Source organism: Vigna unguiculata, chromosome 8 (genome assembly GCF_004118075.2).
Source record: "Vigna unguiculata cultivar IT97K-499-35 chromosome 8, ASM411807v1, whole genome shotgun sequence".
NCBI lineage: Eukaryota > Viridiplantae > Streptophyta > Magnoliopsida > Fabales > Fabaceae > Vigna > Vigna unguiculata.
This window is the reverse complement of record NC_040286.1, coordinates 37,365,076-37,385,866: the sequence shown is the minus strand read 5'-3', so window position 1 is coordinate 37,385,866 and position 20,791 is coordinate 37,365,076. Positions and strand designations below refer to the sequence as shown.

Genomic DNA, 20,791 nt, shown 5'->3' with positions numbered 1-20,791 from the left:
TGACTTTAGAACTTTTTTGAAATCAGCTATTAAGATAATTATCTTACCTCATAGATGGTGATCGTTGATTAATCAAATAGAATAGACATTTTGATGGTTGAGTGAAATAGCACTGTATTCTGTTAATCATGAAGATAATTTCTTCCTTTAATTAGCTAGGCCCGTTTTGTGGTCCATCGCTTTTGTGTGGCTGCAGTTTTTTATGAGCCATTGATGTAGTGGTTGCTACATGCCACCCTATGAAGTTCTGAACTTTAAGCAACAAACTTGCATATTTGGATCAGATTTTCAAGAATGCATGGAAAGGGTTTGTTTCCATTGTCAAAATCTCAACTGGGTATCCATAATTGGTGTTAAATTTACTCAAACCACTGAGATATAAGCAAAAGGGACATAATTTATTTCAAAAACAATACTAAGACCCATTTCGGTATGTTTGTAGATAAATGGAGTGCATGAGGAATCTGATGCAGAAGTGAAAGTGCACATGGAAGCTATTAATACATTAAGAACGATATTATAATTTGTGCAGGATATGGTCATGAGTATAGGGACAAAATTACAGTATTTTCAAACATTGAATTGGAATTTGTTCAGAATCAAGAAGAGATAACTAGCAAAACAAAAAGAAAAGACAGTTTAAATATGTAATCCACCTTCTTAATCTGCACAAAGTGGTCATCATGAGTTAAGTTTCAAAACTAGAAAATATTGAGATTAAAAAAATCTGTTCTTGCTTTTCTTTGATCACAGAATTACAGATATGAGACTGAGAAGCCACCCATTTGTGATCATTTTGTGCTTTTCTGGTGAAGCATAAGTATGTGTGTAGATAACTACTACTAACAAATAATTAAATAGTTAGTTAATTTGTACAGGAGCATAAAAGTTTAATTATAGAGCTAGATTAGATTGATGGGACATAGAAAAGAAACAGGAATATGATTAGCACATAGAAAAGAAAGTAATTAAGGCTTATACGTGTAATGCGACAAATAAAGAGAAACTCTGATGAAGTATATTCAGGAGTCTGCACTCCACATAGAACTCAAATGATGCAAATTCCATGGTTAATAATAATATGGCTTAATATATTATTAAATCTCTCAAATTTCCAGAACTTCTTAACAAACTTTTTGAATCAAAAAACTAAAATTCAGTGATTAAATTTTGAAACTAAAAATCTACTCCATCTGAAAGTTTGAATGGCTTAAACACTGTGAAGCAGTGTGTTTCTACTGTGTAGACACATTTAGAGCCATATGAACCTTTTGCAGACACACACAACTTTAGGTAGCACTTCCCCCACCTATCATACAAATGAATCTCTAAGATTACTACACAGGATTGGATTGAAGATCCTTTTGCCTTATCTAATTTGAACTTTTGTGACTGTGTTCTGTGCATTATTATCAAAAAATTAATCTTCGCCTACTGTCCCATCTAATGTTTTGCTTCATTTTTGCTGATAGATGGGTAAGTTTCAGCTAAGCCCACTAATACATCTTGAAAGGTCAAATCAAAAACTGTACACTTAGGACAAGTTTTCTTTATTATGCATTCGTGTAATGTGTAATTGACAGCTTTTCATTCATTCAATTCAATGAATGTGACTTAATTCATCACCTTTGTTTAACAGTTTGCAACCGATCAGAGTGAATCAAAGTTCCACATCGAGTAAAATTAAAAAAATTGAATACTGTATAAGAATAAAGATCTATAAATTCATTCCTATAATATTTTCGGTTATCTATATGAAAAGATACTATTTATTTATTTAGTCCATGAGTTTCACCTCATATATTATGGTGAATGATGACAGAAGATATAAAGAAAATATATATGCATATATAATAGTAATATTTGATGGTAAAAGAGAATATGAATGAGCAAAAAGAGAGTGAAAAAGGGCCCAGTGACATTCAAAAGAAGAAACAAAAGGAAGCAGGTATTCATGGATGGAAATTCCTTGCATATATGAGGGATCCATCTCTAACCCCACCATTTTATTGTCGGATTTTGTTTGTAAAAATGTAAATGATAAAGGTAGCCAAACACACAAAAAAGGGGCAGGTCTCATAAAGGCTTCCCATTGGGGGCATGCTATGAACAATCAAGTTTGTAGTACATAAGTCATCATGTCATTTTTCACTCAGTAGCTACCTATATATGAAAAACAAGAAGGCCCTTTTGGTTCATCACTTGCCTAGATGAATCCAGTAAATCATAAAAGAAGATTATAGAAAGAAGATAAAGAAAAAGCAAAATGTGGCCATGATTCCCTTCCAAAAATCATTAATAATCCATTAATTAGCTCCTCTTTGTTCACAGACATGATACTAATGGTCTCAAATGACAGAAATCACCAGAAAAATACAACATTGACGAGACATGAATTCAAGTCACATAAAAAATAATACTGTCTTCAATTCATAATCTTAAAATAATAAATTTAATTTATGAAATATAAATTGTTCAACTTTCTTATTTTTACTTTTTAATGTCGTACTTAAACTCTACAATAATCTATACAAGAGAGATTCGGTTCGATACATATAAAGAAAAACTCATGCAAAAGGCTAAAATATCATTCTTATTAGAAAATCTTAAAACAATAGTTTTAAAGATTTTTCTAATTCATTTTATTCATTCTAATCCGATGTAAAAAACTTTCAAATCACCGTTCAACATCAATCAAAATTTAATAATTTAGTATTAAAATCATATTTTTTAAATCTAAAAGCTCTGAACCCTAAACCACAAATGCATCGGGTTAATCTCTAACAAAGAAAGTTGGCTGGCACATGACATGAATCAAAATATTAATTGGTGGATTTGCTGTGGCAATAATATTTAAAAACAGTGCCTACATGCTGCTGAGGCTGTCATAATGGTGCACCTAATATTTGGACTGAAGAAAAAAACTGTTTATCAACATTTTACGCCCCTGGTTCTCCTATATATATATGTTTGTTTATTAAAAAGCGAGTGTGAGGTTTCAGCTTTTTAGTTTTCGGAAAAGAGATTAATTGAATACATAAGGAAAAGAGTGTGTAGGTAGGTTTTGTTTAGATTCCCTGAGTGATAGATTGTTAACTAGCTTGGTAGGAGCTCATGCTCACGAGAGGAGAATATCTATAATCTATTTCAATACATAAACATCACTGCAAAATTCAAATTTGACTAACAATAGAATGGTCAATCACCACTCTATGTTCCTACTGTCGGTAGCTATTTTGTCACCACTAGTAATGCTCCATTTCATGTGTCTGTGTGTGCAAGAAGATGGGTAATTCCACTCACATACTTAAAATAACATTGTTTTCAACAAATCAGAATCTCAACATTGAATGTGTATTCGGTTAATTAAGTGTAGATCTTGTACTTGGTTGTGTTGTTGATCAAGAACTTTCGTTTCTTTTTCTGAGTAGTAAGATATGATGCTTGGCAAAATTTGTTGGTAAGAATAAAACTCACAAAAGTTGTTCAAATTCAAGTACGAGTTTATTTCTCGCATTGATTATATATGACAGAGTTGAATAACATATAATGAAATATAATGAAAGAGACTTATGATTATGAATTTATTGTTTTAAGATTTTGGATTTGACTTAATATCAATCTCTTATGTGAGTTAGATTAAGTTACATTTGATAATGTGTCTTTTCAATAAATCCTTTCTTGACCGACTCATAATTCTTCTATACAGTTTTATTTGAGTAAGATTATTATGAACAATAATGTTAATCGTGAGAAATTAATGTATTTTTCCTTTACTTTGGTGTTTTTTATGTTGATTGGTTTGAAATTTGAATTCTTTACTGAATTTTTTTGTATGATTCCTTTTTACGTGCCTTAAAAATGTATTGAGGAATATTGATTTTGATGTTTTAAAATATATTATAAAGAGGAGCTAGGTCTTTAGTAGAAAATTGCGTATAAAAAATTCAGTAAAAAATCTGAACTCGATTGATTTGGCTTTGGAGTGAAGAGGAGTCGGTATTTAGCATGCAATAATAGAAGGAAAAATAATAGAAAGAGCATGGCTCCCCTGCCATATATTGTGGAAATTTGGGAGAAAGATTATGAGAAATTTCATGATTTGCATTGGGGTGGAGCCTTTTGGGAGAGGTCTACGGGTAGTGTAGCATCATAGGAACTTTTGTCCTTAATGCATGGCACACGTGCAATAGAGTCATCAAGTGGTGAATTCGATGCACATCAAGTGGACTTTTGAATCCCAATAATAATGACACAGATTGATGGAACCAACCATGATTTGTTATTGACATGATCATGATGATGATGATAAAATCGCATCAAAGTTATAATATTAGTAATTGATTAATAATAAACCATAGGGTCCAAAATCATGTTAGAAGAACTGCCAAGTTACACTTCCCCACTTCACACGTTTGGATGCTCCATCCTCGTCATCATCATCAATATCACCAATCTTTGACTATATTATACCAACAATTGAAACCTTTCTTGTTTCTTTCTAATTATTTGCCCAATTCCTTCAACTTTTCATTGCTTCACCAAAACCATAGAGATAAGACCAATGTGTGTCCACATCCCAAGCAATTTCTCCACAATTGAGATTTATCACCTACTCCATCACATGAGCAAATTCGATGTGAAGTGGTTTAGGGAGCAATTTCTCCACTAGTTTTGCTTCTTTTTTCTCACATCTTCACCTCATTCATGTTTTTTCACTCCCGGCAAAGTTCGTGCGAGAGACAAGAAATTAGTAGATGATCCGTTAGTGGTCTAATATTGGATGGAATAGAATGTTCAAAAAAGTTCGTTATGATAGATTTTAACTTGGTTTTGATACTATGTTAGAAGTGAGTTTTAAGCTTAACTCAACCCCACAAAACCAACTTGTAAAGTGAGTTTTACACCTCACTCATATATTATGAATTGATTTTATCTCTAATTAATATGGAACTTCCTACACATACCTCTCTATAAAGACTCGACACCGATATATCAGACCAGTATCGTCTAGTTATGTGAACGGCCATACCAGTTGCGAACTGATAGGAGAAACCTATTTATTACTGCTAATCGCCAAGATGCAGAAAATGACGAAGAATACACAGGAAAAAAAATAATCAACATCACGTCATTTTATAGATTTCTGTGCGAATAGATCGATTTGGTACTAAAAATCATATCGCATTTAAGAGAAAAAAACATGGTCTGAGGGTGAGTTTCACATGATTGAAAAAACCTGAGTTTGATAAAAGGGAAAGATAGTGGTCCTGAAAAAAATCACATTAAATCAAATGATAATCTCATCCTATCCATCCATCATTCATTTACCCGTAAGTTCTGGTTTCTGTTCCCAGATCACTTTCCAAATGCTATAAATTATTCGATGTCATGTGTGGAAAGTTAGAATATACTATAGTCATTCCAATCCAACAATAATTTTTCCTTTCAAACAGTATTTTTTATGGGAAAAAAATGGTCTCAAATCCATTGTATAGAAATTATACAGAAATGGAAAGTTTAAGATTCAAATAAGGGTGAAACTCGTTTTTACGTATAAAAAATGGAATGATTGTGCTTGTTTTCATGCAATGTGAATTGTAAAATAGGTGCAAAGAGTAAACCAAAATAAAATTGAGAAAATATTAGTCATAAAAATTAACTAATTAATTAAAAAAATTATTTATTTATTTTGTATAATTGATCATTATCATTATTCCTAGACATATGTTGATGAAGCCTTAATTATACTTATTCCTATCATTGTTGAAGGGTCATTTCCAAAGCTTCAGATGAATATGGACAAAATTCGGATCCCACCTCACTTCCCAAAACAATTAATTAATTTGGACCCAAAATCAGTCAGAAAAACTCAATCAAAAACTTCAAAATTTAAATTAATGTTATTCTAACCACCGATATAATTTTGGTAATAAATCTGTTTGGAATATGTTTGTACTATAACTTTGGTTCCAGAAAATATATATATATATATATATATATATATATATATATATATATATATATATATATATATATATATATATATATATATATGACTGTCTCGTTAGTTTTTTTAAAAAAAAATATACTGCATATGTTTTAAATAAGTTTGTAATTTTTCAGTTATTCCATTTACATTTTTTAATTTATTGATATATTTCCACCTAAATCACATTTCTTTTTAAATTTTAAATTAAATTACACTTTGCAAGACTTGTTTAAAGATTCTCCTGTTTCTGAACCTAATGTAAGAATATAAGAATCTTATGCATTTTAGGGACTGAAGATTGGTTCTTTTTTTAAACCTAATATGGGCTGGGCTTAAGAAGGTGTATAGAGACATCGTAGGTCACAACCAAAGGATGCACTTCATTAAATTTCTTCTTGCACCCCATTATTTTGAATTTTATTGTTTCATAAAAACATTTCCGGAAGCTTTATGGGGGTGTAGAAAGAATATTGGCAGGGTGGAGAAAGTACGACCCAAGAAGTTATGACAATTGCTTTTTCTGCATCTTAAATTTCAAAAATGACCATTTTACCTTTCTGGAATAGATTTTCGGAATTTCCAGAATAATATTTCCACAATCAAATTTTTTGAAATATAATTTTCAAACAAAAATTTAAACAATATTTTCAAAATAATTTTCTTAGAATGTGAGAAATACGTTTCGGTATATGTTTTTAAGAACAAACTTTCCGAAACATATATAATACCTTCCAAAATAAATTTTATAATATACTCCTCCTACATGAAATATGTTCGGGAAATTTTTTTCTAAAATACATGAAATATTTTTCGAAAAACTTTCTAGAATTCAAATATTTTCATTATATTGTGGGGTGCAGGGAGAAATTTGCTGAGTGAGGAAGCAATTTTTCAGATGTTATTTCCATAAATTTTAATAGCATCTTAATAATTTTTAAAATGGTTATTTTACTCTTCAAAAAAGTGACTTTAGGATTATTTGTTCCAAAAATATTCTGGAGTAAGTTTTTTGAAATGTTTCGAACATGGTTTTTAAAATAATATTTTTGGAATATCATTTTAGAATAAGCCTTTTAGAATACATGAAATGCATCAAAGAAGAAGCTTTCTAAAAACATAATTTCTTAAACAAATTTTGTTAAATATGTATAATATCTTCTTTAACAAGCTTTTCCAAATGATCTTTTCATAGTAAATTTAAAAAGAAAAAAATGGAACAAGCTTTTCAAAACATCACTAATTTTTCTTCCTCTCAAAAATGCACCGGGGAACAAAGTTCCAGTCACAATAACAGCCGTGGCTAAGCTACGAGGAGGGTGTTTTAATTTCTTTCTTTCAATATGGAAGTGCAGTTAGTAATACTGGAAGTACAGAAAGAAAAAGTCTTATTTTGGGTTGGTGATAGATTTGGGCTTGTGTGTATCCGGCCCATATCAAAATGAAAGGGCAAGCATGCTTATTGGGCTTCATCAATTCGATTTAAACATTTGACATTCTCAATCTATTACAAACCTACAGAATTTTAATCATCTCTCATGCATACCAAATACAAGCAACACCGAAAACAACAAACTCTATTTTCATCTAGTACTAGTACTCAGAAACCAGAGAACCCAATTAATGATCACATTTCCATCTGGTACCAACAAAAGAAAACCTAATTAAATAAGAGAGTTATCATTATCTTATCCTTATATATAAAAAGAACGTGAATTGAAACTTTAAAGAATAATTCATTTACAAAAGTTAGTTAAAAAATTATTAGATATTTTACTGAAGTAATTAAATCATATATACTAGCCGTTAATGCTTCAAAATATAATTGATATTAATTTATAACATGAATAAAGTGTGTGTTTATTTATAAATATTAATATAAACATTTTCTATTTATGTTACGTATACTTTTTTTTATTTTGTTTTATTTATTTTATTTATTTTAATATTGTTTTTATTTTTACTTTATATATTCATTTTTATTTTCTTACTTTTAATTTATATTCAAATTTTCATCTTATCTTATTTTATTTTTTATTATTTTCGTTTTGCTTTAAAAAAATAATAAAAATATATATATATTAATATTATAAAAAATTTAAAATGAAGTGAAAAGGTGAAAATTGAGACTCAACGTAAACCTCTGCTGAGCATTCCCTTCCATGTAAGAAACGTTCAGATTTTACTTCATTTATGTGTCTTAACACAAAAATGAAAATGCTGGATATCTGTGTATCACTATTTCACCCATGAGAATCGTAAGAGCAAAGATATAAGGTAATAGGAGGAAAGAGTTGTTTGAAAAGAGGACAAGCACTCGAGGGAAGAGGATTTTACCGTTGAGAATACACAATAAAAGGCAACAAAGGAGGGAGAGAGCAGGGGATATCGGTGGCAGCAAAGCAAAGCAACCCATCGAGTCTAAAAGAGCAGAGGAAGCGTGCCAAGGCTGGATAAAGAAGAAGGTGATTGGTACGTTGGATTCCATCGTGAAGGTAAGTGTTTAGGAATTGAGCATTGTTCATCATCCACTGTTATTCTTGTTTATATTCACTCACGCTCATCATGCTCATCATCATATATGTTCATAACCACACATAAAGCTTACTTGTGCATTGAAACCAGCCATTAATTCACAACAACACCGAAACACACTCTTATCACTTCATTCTCCCTCAATCTCTCCTGTGTAGAGGTGTCAATTTGGCCCAGCCCACAGGGTTTGGCCCTGATCCATGTGGGCTAGGGCCAAAAAAGCCCACATTGAAAAAAAGCCCCCAACAAAGAAGCTCACAGGACCAAAAACCCTACAAAAGCCCTGTGGGCCAGGGTCAACCCATGGGTTTTCATCTTCCACATGAAAAATATATTATTTTTTAAAACATATTACTATCTGTGGGACAGGCCCAATGAACCGGAAAAGCACGACGACCCGAATAGGTCTAACGACTCGGACCTGCCCGACGACCTCGACAAGAACGACGACTCGAACGAGTCCGATGATCCAAACAAGCCCAACAACCCGAACGGGCCCGACGACCCAGACGGGCCCGAATACAGGACAAACCCGACAACACAGACGTGCCCAACGACATGGAAGGGCCCGACGACCCGAACGGGCTCGATGACCTGGAGGGGCCCAATGACCCGGACAGGCCCAACGACCCGAATGGGCCCGACGACCCGAATGGGCCCGACGACCCGTATGGACCCGAATGGGTCCTACAACCCAAACGGGCCTGACGACCCATATGGGACCGACAACCCATATGGGCCCGACGAGCCAGATGGGCCCAACAAGTCGAATAGGCCTAACGACCAAGACGGGCCATACGACCTAGATAGGCCCAACAACCTGGATGGGACAAACGATATGAATAGGCCCGACGACACGGATGGGCCCGACAATCTGAACGAGCCCAATGATCCAGATAGGCCCAACGACCCGAATGGGCCCGACAACCTGTATGGACCCGACGACCCAAATGGGCCCTACGACCCAAACGGGCCCGACGACCCAAACGGGCCCGAAGACACGTACGGGGCTGACGACCCAAACGAACCTAACAATCAAGACGGGCCCGATGACCCGGATGAGCCTGACGACCTGGACGAGTCCGACTACCCGGACAGGCCCGACACCCAAACGGGCCTAATGATTCGAACGGGCCCGACGAGGTCGTCGGGCCCGTTCAGGTCATCTGGCACGTCTGGGTCATCGGGCCCGTCTGGTTCGTCTGGCCTGTTCCGGTCGTCGGGCCCGTTCGGGTCATTTGGCACGTCTGGGTCGTTGGGCCCGTTCAAGTCGTCGGGCCTGTCTGAATCATTGGGCCTGTTCGGGTCGTCGACCTGTTCAAATCGTTGGGCTCGTCTGGGTCGTAGGGCCCATCTGGCTCATCTGGCCCGTTTGGGTTTTCGGGCCCGTTTGGGTTGTCGAGCCCGTTCGTATTGTCTGGCATGTTCAGGTTGTCAGGTCTGTCTTGGTCGTCGGGCCCATCTTGGTTGTCTGGCTCGTTTGGGTTTTCGGGCTCGTCCGTGTTGTTTGGCATGTCCGGGTTGTCAAGCTCGTCCTGGTCGTCGGGCCCATCTTGGTCGTCGGGTCTGTCCTTGTCATCGGGCTCATCCTGGTCATTAAGCTTGTCCGGGTCGTCGAACCCGTCCGGGTCATCGGGCCCGTTCAGGTCGCTCAACTTAATCTTTGACTCTGACTTAATGTAGTATTATTTGGGGGGTTAACCCACCTTAGTCCTAACCCTAACCCACTAGAGAGTGGGCTTTGGGGGCTGGGGCTTTTTTTTGGCCCCCTCATTTGTGGGGCCCTAAAAGGGGACTTTATGAAGAGTGGGCCAGGGTTGGCCCATGGGCTAGGGGCCAAATTGACACCTATACTCCTGTGTGCACGCATAATCTCCAAACTAGTTTCACCCGGCACCCCATTATCCTCTATGTTTAACCATCGTTCATAATCCACCAACACTTTCACCCTTGAATCAGCCAATCAACCACTTATACTCGAACATGGAACCCACTTCATACTCGTTTTCATCAATACGCAATTCATAAGCCAAAATCTGTTACATCTCCAAATTCATACCTTCACCTAAGAACAATATTTTCTTCCTCAATGTTTGAATCCACCTGCATAGAAACCAAGATAAAATAACAGAGAACCGGAACCCCTTTCCATTACCAAACACTTAAGCCTTATATTCCCCCATCATCCATATCAAATCACAGCAGAGAGATGAGCAAAGGAGTAGAAACCCTCGCCGGCGGCGATTCAGAGTTTTGAACGGAAGACGCGCTAATGGCAGCGACCTCGCATAGAGGGACGACATGCGAAGAGAAAGCAAAGGTCGAGCATCCCTGGGTTCTCGACGACGACACCCCTAAGAACAGGATATCGCCGGCGATGTCTCCGACGGCCGTGACGCGGAGCAGCGACCACGGGTGTGGCAGTTCTTGAGGAGCAGACGCATGACAGCGGCTCCTAACGCGGGCGTCGATCTCGCGAGAGAGAAGGAGAGAAGGGGTGGCTTCCGGCGTCGACGGTGATGGCTCCGGTGGTAAACGACGTGGCCGACAACGACTTTGGCTGACGGAGATCGCGTGGCAGCTGGTTCTTGGTTGGCCATAGGACTATTTCGCGCGTTGGAGAGGGAGAAAGAGATGTGACGCCGGTGAGTGGCGGTCGGCATCGTTGCCGGCGTCCCTGGCCCGCCAGAATGGGTGCGACGTTGATGATGGTTATTGATGGTTTTGGTTTCAGGCGTGAGTGGAGAAAAAGAAACTTCGTTTTTCTTTTTTTGAGAAGAAGGGAGATAAGGGTTCTTGTGCTGCCACTCTGTGTTTTTTTGGGCTCGCGTTTTTTTTTCTTTGCATCCTGCACCTTCAACTTATTTTTCATACCCTCTTTGCTTTGGAAACTCCTTCGTGCACCTCTCTTTGTTAATCTGTACACCTCCATTCATTTGTATTTGTTTCTCTTGTGTATTTTTCAATGCACCTTTCATATTTGCTGGCACCACACCCCCATTTTTGTTTTGGGCTCGTTTGTTGTTATTGTGTGCAGTCCATTTTCCACTTCACACACATCTAGTAACTGCATGCTACACCACTAGGTTTACTAACACCACCATTCATTTGTGTTTTAATCCTATTTTGGGTTTGTTTTATTGGAAATGTCAAATTTGGCCCCTAGCCCATGGGCCAGGCCTAACCCACTCTTCATAAAGCCCCCTTTTAGGAGGCCTCTAAATGAGGAGGCAAAAAAAAGTTCCAACCCTCAAAGCCCCCTCTTTAGTGGGTTGGGGTTAGGGCTAAGGTGGGTTAGCCTCCCAAATAATACTACATTAAGCTAGAGTCAAAGATCAAGTCGAGCAACCCGGACGGGTACGACGACCCAGATGGACTTGACGATCCGGACGGGCCCGAAGACCAGGACGGGTCCGATGACAAGGACGGGCTCGACGATCGTCGAGCCCGACCCGACAACCAAGATGGGCCTGACGACACAAACAGGTTTGACAACCTGGATGGTCTCAACGACCCGGACGTGCACGATGACCAAGACAAACTCGACGACCTGGACGGGCCCGAGGACACGAACGGACTCGACGACCAAGATGGTCCTGACAACCCGGACGGGCCCGACGACACAAACAGGCCCGATGACCCGGATGGGCCCTACAACATAAACAGGCCCGACGACCCGGACAAGTCCTATGACACAAAAGGGCCCTACGACACATTCGGGCTCGGGTTCGTCTTGACGGGCGACGAGCCCGACAACCCAGACAACTCAGACAGGCTCGACGACCAGACGAACCCGACGAGTTTGATGACCTAGACGGGCCCGACGATCCTAACGAGCTCAATGACCTGGACGAGGTCGACGACCCGGACCGGCCTAACGATCTGGACAGGCCCGACAACCGAGATGGGCCTGACGACCCGGGACGGGGACGGGCCTGACAACCCGGGACCACATCGACTTTGCATTTTTAATTAAAGCTACCTCCATCGGGCGGGCGCTATAGGGTGTTAACACCTTCCTTACACGTAACCAACTCCCAAATCTAAAATCTGGTTTTCCGCATACTTGTTTTATTTTTATGGTTTTCCATGGTTGTCGAGAATAACTATGGTGTCAACTCCAAAATCTCTTTTTAAACTCGTTTCTTTTTTGGTTCGTCGTCCCGTCGCGATTCCGGTTGCGACAAATATCAAACAATGTAACAAAAGTTGAGAAGTTAAGGGCACTTACCTTGGAGATAAAACTTAATGCACCAATAGCTTCTTTCTTTTCCAGTCACGACACTCTCCCTTCTCCTCCTCTGTTTATAAAATCTTCTCGAGATGTGGGATAAGGCTGAGAGCAGATGTTGCTTCCTGCTCCTTCAACCATCATGACCATGGCCAACTAGCTACTACACGTAATTCCCAATACAAAAACAATGATGGCATAACTGATGCACCTCTAAACATCTTTCAACTAACCAATAGTAAAAAGACATAGGTATGCTTTAAGAAGATATTGGTATGCTCTAAAAAGATATTGGTCTACTCTAAAAAGGCATAAATTTGCTCTAAAAAGACATAAGTCTGCTGATAACAAAGACCTTACGTTAACCTCCACCTCTCCTACTTCTATTTTTTTCCTTTTCTTTTTCTTTTTTTTGTTGTTTTTTCCTTATGCTTTGTTTTTCTTTTATTAAATTAGAACAAGAGTCGTAAAACAAAATGAAACTATAATAAAAAGAGAAAAATAATATAATAATAAATAAAATAAGAAGAAAAAATAAATAAAAAACATAAAAAATAAAATAAAACAAAAAGGCAAAATTAAATTAAATTAACAAAAATGATGATAATAATAAATAAAATAAAATGAAATAAACATAAATATTTATTCTTTCTCAAATTACAATATATTTTTACCTTTTTATTTTATTAATTATTTATATATCAATTGAACTTTTAATTAACTTGTTTCTATTATTATTGTTATCACTGTTATTCAGACAAAATTTGGTATTGACAGAAACGAATTGAACCTAACCAAATTGAACCAAATCAAAACGAACCGAATTGAACTGAATCGAACCAAACTGAATTGAATCTAAGTAGGCCGAACGAACCGAATTGAACCGAACTAAATCGAACTGAATTGAACCAAAACAAACCGAACCAAACTGAATTGAATCGAAGTAGCCCGAACGAACCGAATTGAACCGAACTAAATCGAACCGAATTGAACTAAACTAAACCGAACCAAATTGAACATAGCCAAATCAAATTAAACCGAACCAAATTGAAATGAATTGAACTAGACCGAACCAAATTAAACCAAACCAAATCGAACATAATCAAATTGAAACAAACCAAAACAAAGGAATTGAACCGAATCAAACCAAACTAAATTGAATCGAATTACACCGAACTTAATCGAACTAAATTAAATCAAACCAGACCAAACCGTACCGAGTTGAACCGAAATGAACTGAACCCAAACAGATCGAATTGAACTGAATTTAACCAACCAGAATTGATTTGAACTAGGCCAAATCGAATTTAACCGGTCCAAGTTGAACCAAATTAAACCAAACAAAACTGAACCAAACCAAACCAAATCGAACCGAATTGAACCATACGAAAACAAATCAAATCGAACTAAACCAAATTGAACTGAACCAAACAAAATCGAATTGAAGAAAACTGAACCGAAAAGAACCAAATTCAACCGAACCAAATCGAACCAAATTGAATCAGACTAAATCAAAATGAATCAAATTGAATCAAACCAAACCGAATTGAACCAAATCTAACTGAACCGAATTGAACCAAATCTAACTGAACCGAAATGAACTAAATCCAACCAGACCAAACCACACATAATTGAAAAAAATCAAACCAAATCGAATTGAATCGAATTAGGCCGAACCAAACCAATTTGAATCGAGTCAAATCAAATTAAACTGAACCAAACTAAATTGAATCGAACTAGACCAAACCGAACCAAACCGAACATAATCGAATTGAAACAAACCAAAATGAAGGAAATTGAACTGAATCAAAATCGAACCAAACTGAATTGAATCAAGTTAGACCGAACTTAACCGAATTGTACCGAACTGAACTGAACCAAACTAGTCTAAAACAAACTGAATTGAATCAAATCTAATCCAACTCAATCGAATCAAATCGTACCCAATAGTCAATTAACAGGTGACTATTACACTTTTATAATTAAGAATATTTTTTTTCAAATCGGATCGTAATTGACTAAATGGAACTGAATCGAATTGAACTGAACCGAGCCAAATTGAATTGAACCAAACCAAATTGAACCAAATTAAACAAAACTAACAAATTGAACCATACCAAATGGAACTAAACCGAATTGAATCAAACTAGACCGAACTGAAGCGATTTGAACCGAACAAACCGAACATGGGTTAATTTTTTTTAATAAATAAACAAGGAAAATATCATTATAAAAGTAAATATAAATAATTTTTACAATTTGAATATAACTATTTTTATTTATTTTCTAGATAATTTTTATTTTTTGATTAAAAGAATAATTAAAAAAATGTTGAATAGAAAAATCAAGTCACTTAAATTGTAAATTAAAAAAAAACAGTTAATTAAAAAAAGTTACTTAAAAAATAAAATAAAAAAAATGTGGACTTGAGAAATAAAACTAAAAAACAAATGCACACAAAACAAAATCTCTTTATCAATTACTTTATTTTGTAAATGAATATTGTGAATGATATATTTTAGACATATAAATTAATTAACACTCCCCATAATATTTACCCATAACATACAAACCTATAAATTTTTAACTGTATACAAAATAGATACGTCTTTTTTATATTATTTTTTATATTTTTAATTTAATTTTATATTATTTTTTATATACAAAATAGATACGTCAGTTTTATCATTTTATTTTTCTAAAATTTAAATAATTACTCGTTATTAATCTGTTATCACGTTACTAAGTATTTTTCAAATTTAAATAATTACTATAATAAAAAATTATTTTCACAATATTTTTTATTTTAATAATTAAAATTATATATATTTTATTTTATTTTATTAATTATTTATTTTAAATTTAAATAATTTATAAATATTTAAAATCGTGTATATATAAACGCGATATCGCTGAATGTATGCTAATTATTTAAAAAAAAATTTAAAAATAAAAGCAGGAAACATTTTAAAATTGAAGGGACCCAGAGCACAAAAATAAATCGAAGAATTAAAATAAGATGGTTAATGTTAAGATTGAAATTTATTCCAAAATAAAAAAACCATTTTCAGGCAAAAGAAGGGAAGGGCAAAAGTGTAATTCTGAATAAAAGGTGGACCCAAATATAGGAGTAGAAGGTCCTGGAATTGCGATGACTAAATATTAGTCGTTAGAGCTTAGAAGGATCTAGAATACCAAAACCCTAGCCCAGTCCTCTACTTAAATTCACACCCCTAACGATTCTTTACTCCATTTCCTTCTTTTGCATCTTCTTTGTCACTCTCTTCTTTGAATCTCAAACTCCATAGAAGGCAGATCCAGAATGTCGGAGACCGAGACGTTCGCTTTTCAGGCGGAGATCAACCAGCTTCTCAGTCTCATCATCAACACCTTCTACAGCAACAAGGAGATTTTCCTTCGTGAACTCATTAGCAATGCCTCTGATGTATGATTTTACTACCTAAACTCTTCTCCTCTCCTGCACTTTATTTGGGATTCATGTTCTTTTGCATAATCATGTTTTTTAGTTTTTATTATCCTTCGCCTTCTTTGGTTTCCGCGGTTTCTGTGTTTTGTTGTTGTTTTTGCACATCTTTTGCGTCATTTAATGTTATTGTTCTATATTATTGTTTGTAATTTCTCATGTTATTACTAAACACCTCCATGATTTTCTGGATTTGTTTTATTTCAACCAGTTTTTGTATTGTGATTTTTATGATTTGCGTGCTTTTACCTGTGTATTTATTATGATCTCTTGTTTGATTTTGTTTACCTGAAAATTTCTGATCGTTTCATAGTACAATTGATTTAACGTGATTCTAATTTGGTAGAGTTGCTATTCGAGATGAATTGTTTCTTTCGACACTCGATAAACATTTTAAAATATAATTTTCTCAAATAGAATTGCATGATACATACGTTTTACTGTATGTTATATTTATGATATCAACCTTAGTCGTATAATAAATAATTAGATTGTAAGCAAAATACAATCACAACATGAAACACTATTTAAGAGACATGCACATGCTCATTTATGATTGGTAGTTCTTTATTATTTCTAAACCTATATAACATTATTTATAAATCCGAGTCTTGTTTTAATCTTGATTTTTAGTCTAAACCAAACCTTTAAATTTAAAAGATAAATGTTTCTGAACCAGTTTTGTTTTGCACATCTTGAATTTTAGTCTAAACCAAACCTTTAAATTTAAAAGATAAATGTTTTCGAACCAGTTTTGTTCTGCACACCTTTAGTTGTTGTACTATGTACTGTATTTCAATCATTGGTCTTTTTCCAAACTAGGGTAGAAATATCTATTTCTTTTTTATTTTTGAAGGAGTTAATGGTTTTGTTTGGTCATGAGCTATTGCCCTGTATTGTATTGCATATAGGAACGTTTGTTGTTCTCTTTGTGCGATATATCTGATTTCTGGCATGTTTTTACCTGTACAGGCTTTGGACAAGATTCGATTTGAGAGCCTTACTGACAAGAGCAAGCTTGATGCCCAGCCAGAGCTGTTCATCCACATTATTCCCGACAAGACCAACAACACATTGACTATCATCGATAGTGGTATTGGCATGACTAAGGCTGGTAAGTTACGATGGTTTGCCATTCTTGGTTAGATTTTTTGTTCTTTTTGAGGTATCTTTTTTCAATTCTTGTTCATTTCATGTTGCAGATTTGGTGAACAACTTGGGTACAATTGCGAGGTCTGGGACCAAGGAGTTCATGGAAGCCCTGGCTGCAGGTGCTGATGTGAGCATGATTGGCCAGTTTGGTGTCGGTTTCTACTCTGCTTATCTTGTAGCAGAGAAGGTTATTGTTACCACAAAGCACAATGATGACGAGCAGTATGTTTGGGAGTCCCAAGCTGGCGGGTCCTTCACCGTGACAAGGGATACCGATGGTGAGAGTCTTGGCAGGGGAACCAAGATAACCTTGTACCTAAAGGAAGATCAGCTTGAGTATCTTGAGGAGCGTCGTTTGAAGGACTTGATAAAGAAGCATTCCGAATTCATCAGTTATCCAATTTCTCTCTGGATTGAGAAGACTATTGAGAAGGAGATTTCTGATGATGAGGATGAGGAAGAGAAGAAGGAAGAGGAGGGCAAAGTTGAGGAAGTCGATGAAGATAAGGAGAAGGAAGAGAAGAAAAAGAAGAAAATTAAGGAGGTGTCTCATGAGTGGTCTCTGGTGAACAAACAGAAGCCCATCTGGATGAGGAAACCTGAAGAGATTACCAAAGAAGAATATGCTGCTTTCTACAAGAGTCTTACCAACGATTGGGAAGAACATTTGGCTGTTAAGCACTTCTCTGTTGAGGGTCAGTTGGAGTTTAAGGCTATCCTCTTTATCCCGAAGAGGGCGCCTTTTGATATCTTTGACACAAGGAAGAAGCCTAACAACATTAAGCTGTATGTACGCAGAGTCTTCATCATGGACAACTGCGAAGAGTTGATTCCAGAATATCTTAGCTTTGTTAAGGGTATTGTGGATTCTGAGGACCTTCCTCTTAACATCTCCAGAGAAATGCTGCAGCAAAACAAGATCCTGAAAGTCATCCGCAAGAACTTGGTTAAGAAGTGCATCGAGCTTTTCTTTGAAATTGCCGAGAACAAGGAAGATTATAACAAGTTCTACGAAGCCTTCTCTAAGAACCTGAAATTGGGTATCCACGAGGATTCCCAGAACAAGTCAAAGCTAGCTGAATTGCTGAGGTATCACTCGACCAAGAGCGGTGATGAGATGACTAGCCTGAAGGACTATGTTACCAGGATGAAGGAGGGACAGAGTGACATCTACTACATTACTGGTGAAAGCAGGAAAGCTGTGGAGAATTCCCCGTTCTTGGAAAGGCTGAAAAAGAAGGGATATGAGGTGCTTTTCATGGTTGATGCTATTGATGAATACGCAGTTGGTCAGCTGAAGGAGTTCGAGGGTAAGAAGTTGGTGTCTGCTACCAAGGAAGGACTGAAACTTGATGAGAGTGAAGACGAGAAGAAGAAGAAGGAAGAATTGAAGGAGAAATTTGACGGTCTTTGCAAGGTGATAAAGGATGTGTTGGGTGACAAGGTGGAGAAGGTTGTGGTGTCTGATCGTGTTGTGGATTCTCCGTGCTGTCTGGTGACTGGTGAATATGGTTGGACCGCGAACATGGAAAGGATCATGAAGGCGCAGGCATTGAGGGACAGCAGCATGGCTGGTTACATGTCAAGCAAGAAGACGATGGAGATTAACCCTGAGAATCCCATCATGGATGAGCTCAGGAAGCGTGCTGATGCCGACAAGAATGATAAATCTGTCAAGGATCTTGTTCTCTTGCTCTTTGAGACTGCTCTTCTAACTTCTGGCTTCAGCCTTGATGATCCCAACACTTTCGGTAACAGAATTCACAGGATGCTGAAGCTTGGTCTCAGCATTGATGAAGATGCTGGTGATGCAGATGCCGACATGCCACCTCTGGAGGATGCCGATGCCGATGCTGAGGGCAGCAAGATGGAGGAAGTTGATTAAATCTAACTCTATTGTTTACAAACTGTTTTGTGATTGGAGAACTATCTTTTACATTTAGTGTTTGTTTTTAAATTTTGTAATTTTTGAACTTTTGTCAAGTCGGGTCTCTTTTTATGTTAAAATTTTTATCAGTTTCTTATGAGTTTTTTTTTATATTTCAAGATTTGATCTCTAGTATGAGAAATCGTAGCTAGTTTTAATAAGAGGTACTTTACTAGTTATTTTAGATACTACAAATGAATCATCAAATTATTAAAATATGGTTTTAAATATAAAGTAATGTATTTTCAATTATAAGTTACTCATTATTCCATAGATAGCCAATGCTTGTGTGCTGAAACATTTTTATGTTAATCGTAGTCTCTTACTTTGCATGTTGTTATTTTGGTACAAAAGGAAAAATATATTCTGGAAAATCATATTCTAATTTTTCAAATGTTGGTTCCCTCATGTCTTTCACCTCTTCACCCGCTGAAAGTAATCTAGATTAGTTAGCAGAAGTCTGAAATTCCTAAGCTATGCTCACCATCATCAATGGGATATTGTTGTATAGTACAATATGACAACTCTTTAGGCTTGAACAACAAATGTGTGGGAGTAGGGAGCGAGGCTGGAATGCATGAAAGATGCCAAGATTCAAGCAATAGGCAAAAGGATGTTGTGCATAACATGATAAATTATTTGCTTTGAGGTGTAAACAAATTGGCCATTTAAAAGTTTCCCTTCTTTCTTTGATTTTAGAATAAATGCACCTTTGATCTTTAGGTGGTTTCCCAAACCCTATTAATTCTTTTGGCATCAAAGCAAAAATGTTGCTCTCTAAAACAACTAACAAAGGAAGACGATGAGGACTCACTGATTTGTCTTGCATTACAATAGAATTCCCTCACCATTGCAATGTTGGCTGGAGAAGGATACATAAATAATTTAGTCCAATTCCTTCTTTTCAACTCTTCTTGAGAGTCAACAAATTCATCCAGTTCCTAGTTCCAGCTGAATTTTTCTTTCCGTTATAAGTTTGTTCTCTTCAAACATAGGGTAGATATATGCACGAGCCTTGGACTTGTAGCAAAAATTATGGGACATGGGTTCTGGTACTTGTCTAGGGTGTTTGGAGCAAGTAGTTGTTGTTGACTTTCTCTTTTTATAATCTGGGTTGAGGAGGAAGCCACTAAAAACGAATTGTTAGGACTTAAAACATTAAAACCAAGACACCACATATTACCAAAATAAGTGGATAAGTAATCAAAATTAATGCATAATATTATATTGAAGTGCTAAGAACAACTAAAACCATGAAATACAAAGAACAAACAAGTTTAGACAAAATCCAATTGGTTGGGTGAGTAATTTACTCATTGAGCAAAAGCATAATTGGCAAAGCTGGGGATGTAGAGGAAACTTTATTCGTTCGGAAAATGTATCTCTAATTAAGTGAGAGTATTTTAATTGTAAGTCAAATAAACAACAGTGTGTCATTTTGGGATGGTGTATTTCTCGTTGAACGAGAGTATT

General features: G+C 36.2%; 1 protein-coding gene across 1 annotated transcript; it reads left to right on the top strand.

The window, feature by feature from the left end:
- The first annotated feature begins 15,901 nt into the window (after positions 1 to 15,901).
- On the top strand, positions 15,902 to 19,450 carry LOC114194563 (heat shock cognate protein 80). The gene is made up of 3 exons (XM_028084886.1): positions 15,902 to 16,200; positions 17,212 to 17,353; positions 17,442 to 19,450. The coding sequence occupies exons 1-3, from the start codon at positions 16,078 to 16,080 to the stop codon at positions 19,274 to 19,276; spliced, it is 2,100 nt and encodes a 699-aa protein (XP_027940687.1). The 5' UTR covers positions 15,902 to 16,077; the 3' UTR covers positions 19,277 to 19,450.
- The last annotated feature ends 1,341 nt before the right edge of the window (positions 19,451 to 20,791 follow it).

Bases quoted from the DNA above. Each gene is read 5' to 3' on its own strand.
- LOC114194563 (XM_028084886.1), top strand. From the start codon at position 16,078: ATGTCGGAGACCGAGACGTTCGCTTTTCAGGCGGAGATCAACCAGCTT. The intron at 16,201-17,211 runs GTATGATTTTAC...TTACCTGTACAG, and splicing joins TCATTAGCAATGCCTCTGAT to GCTTTGGACAAGATTCGATT. The intron at 17,354-17,441 runs GTAAGTTACGAT...TTCATGTTGCAG, and splicing joins TATTGGCATGACTAAGGCTG to ATTTGGTGAACAACTTGGGT.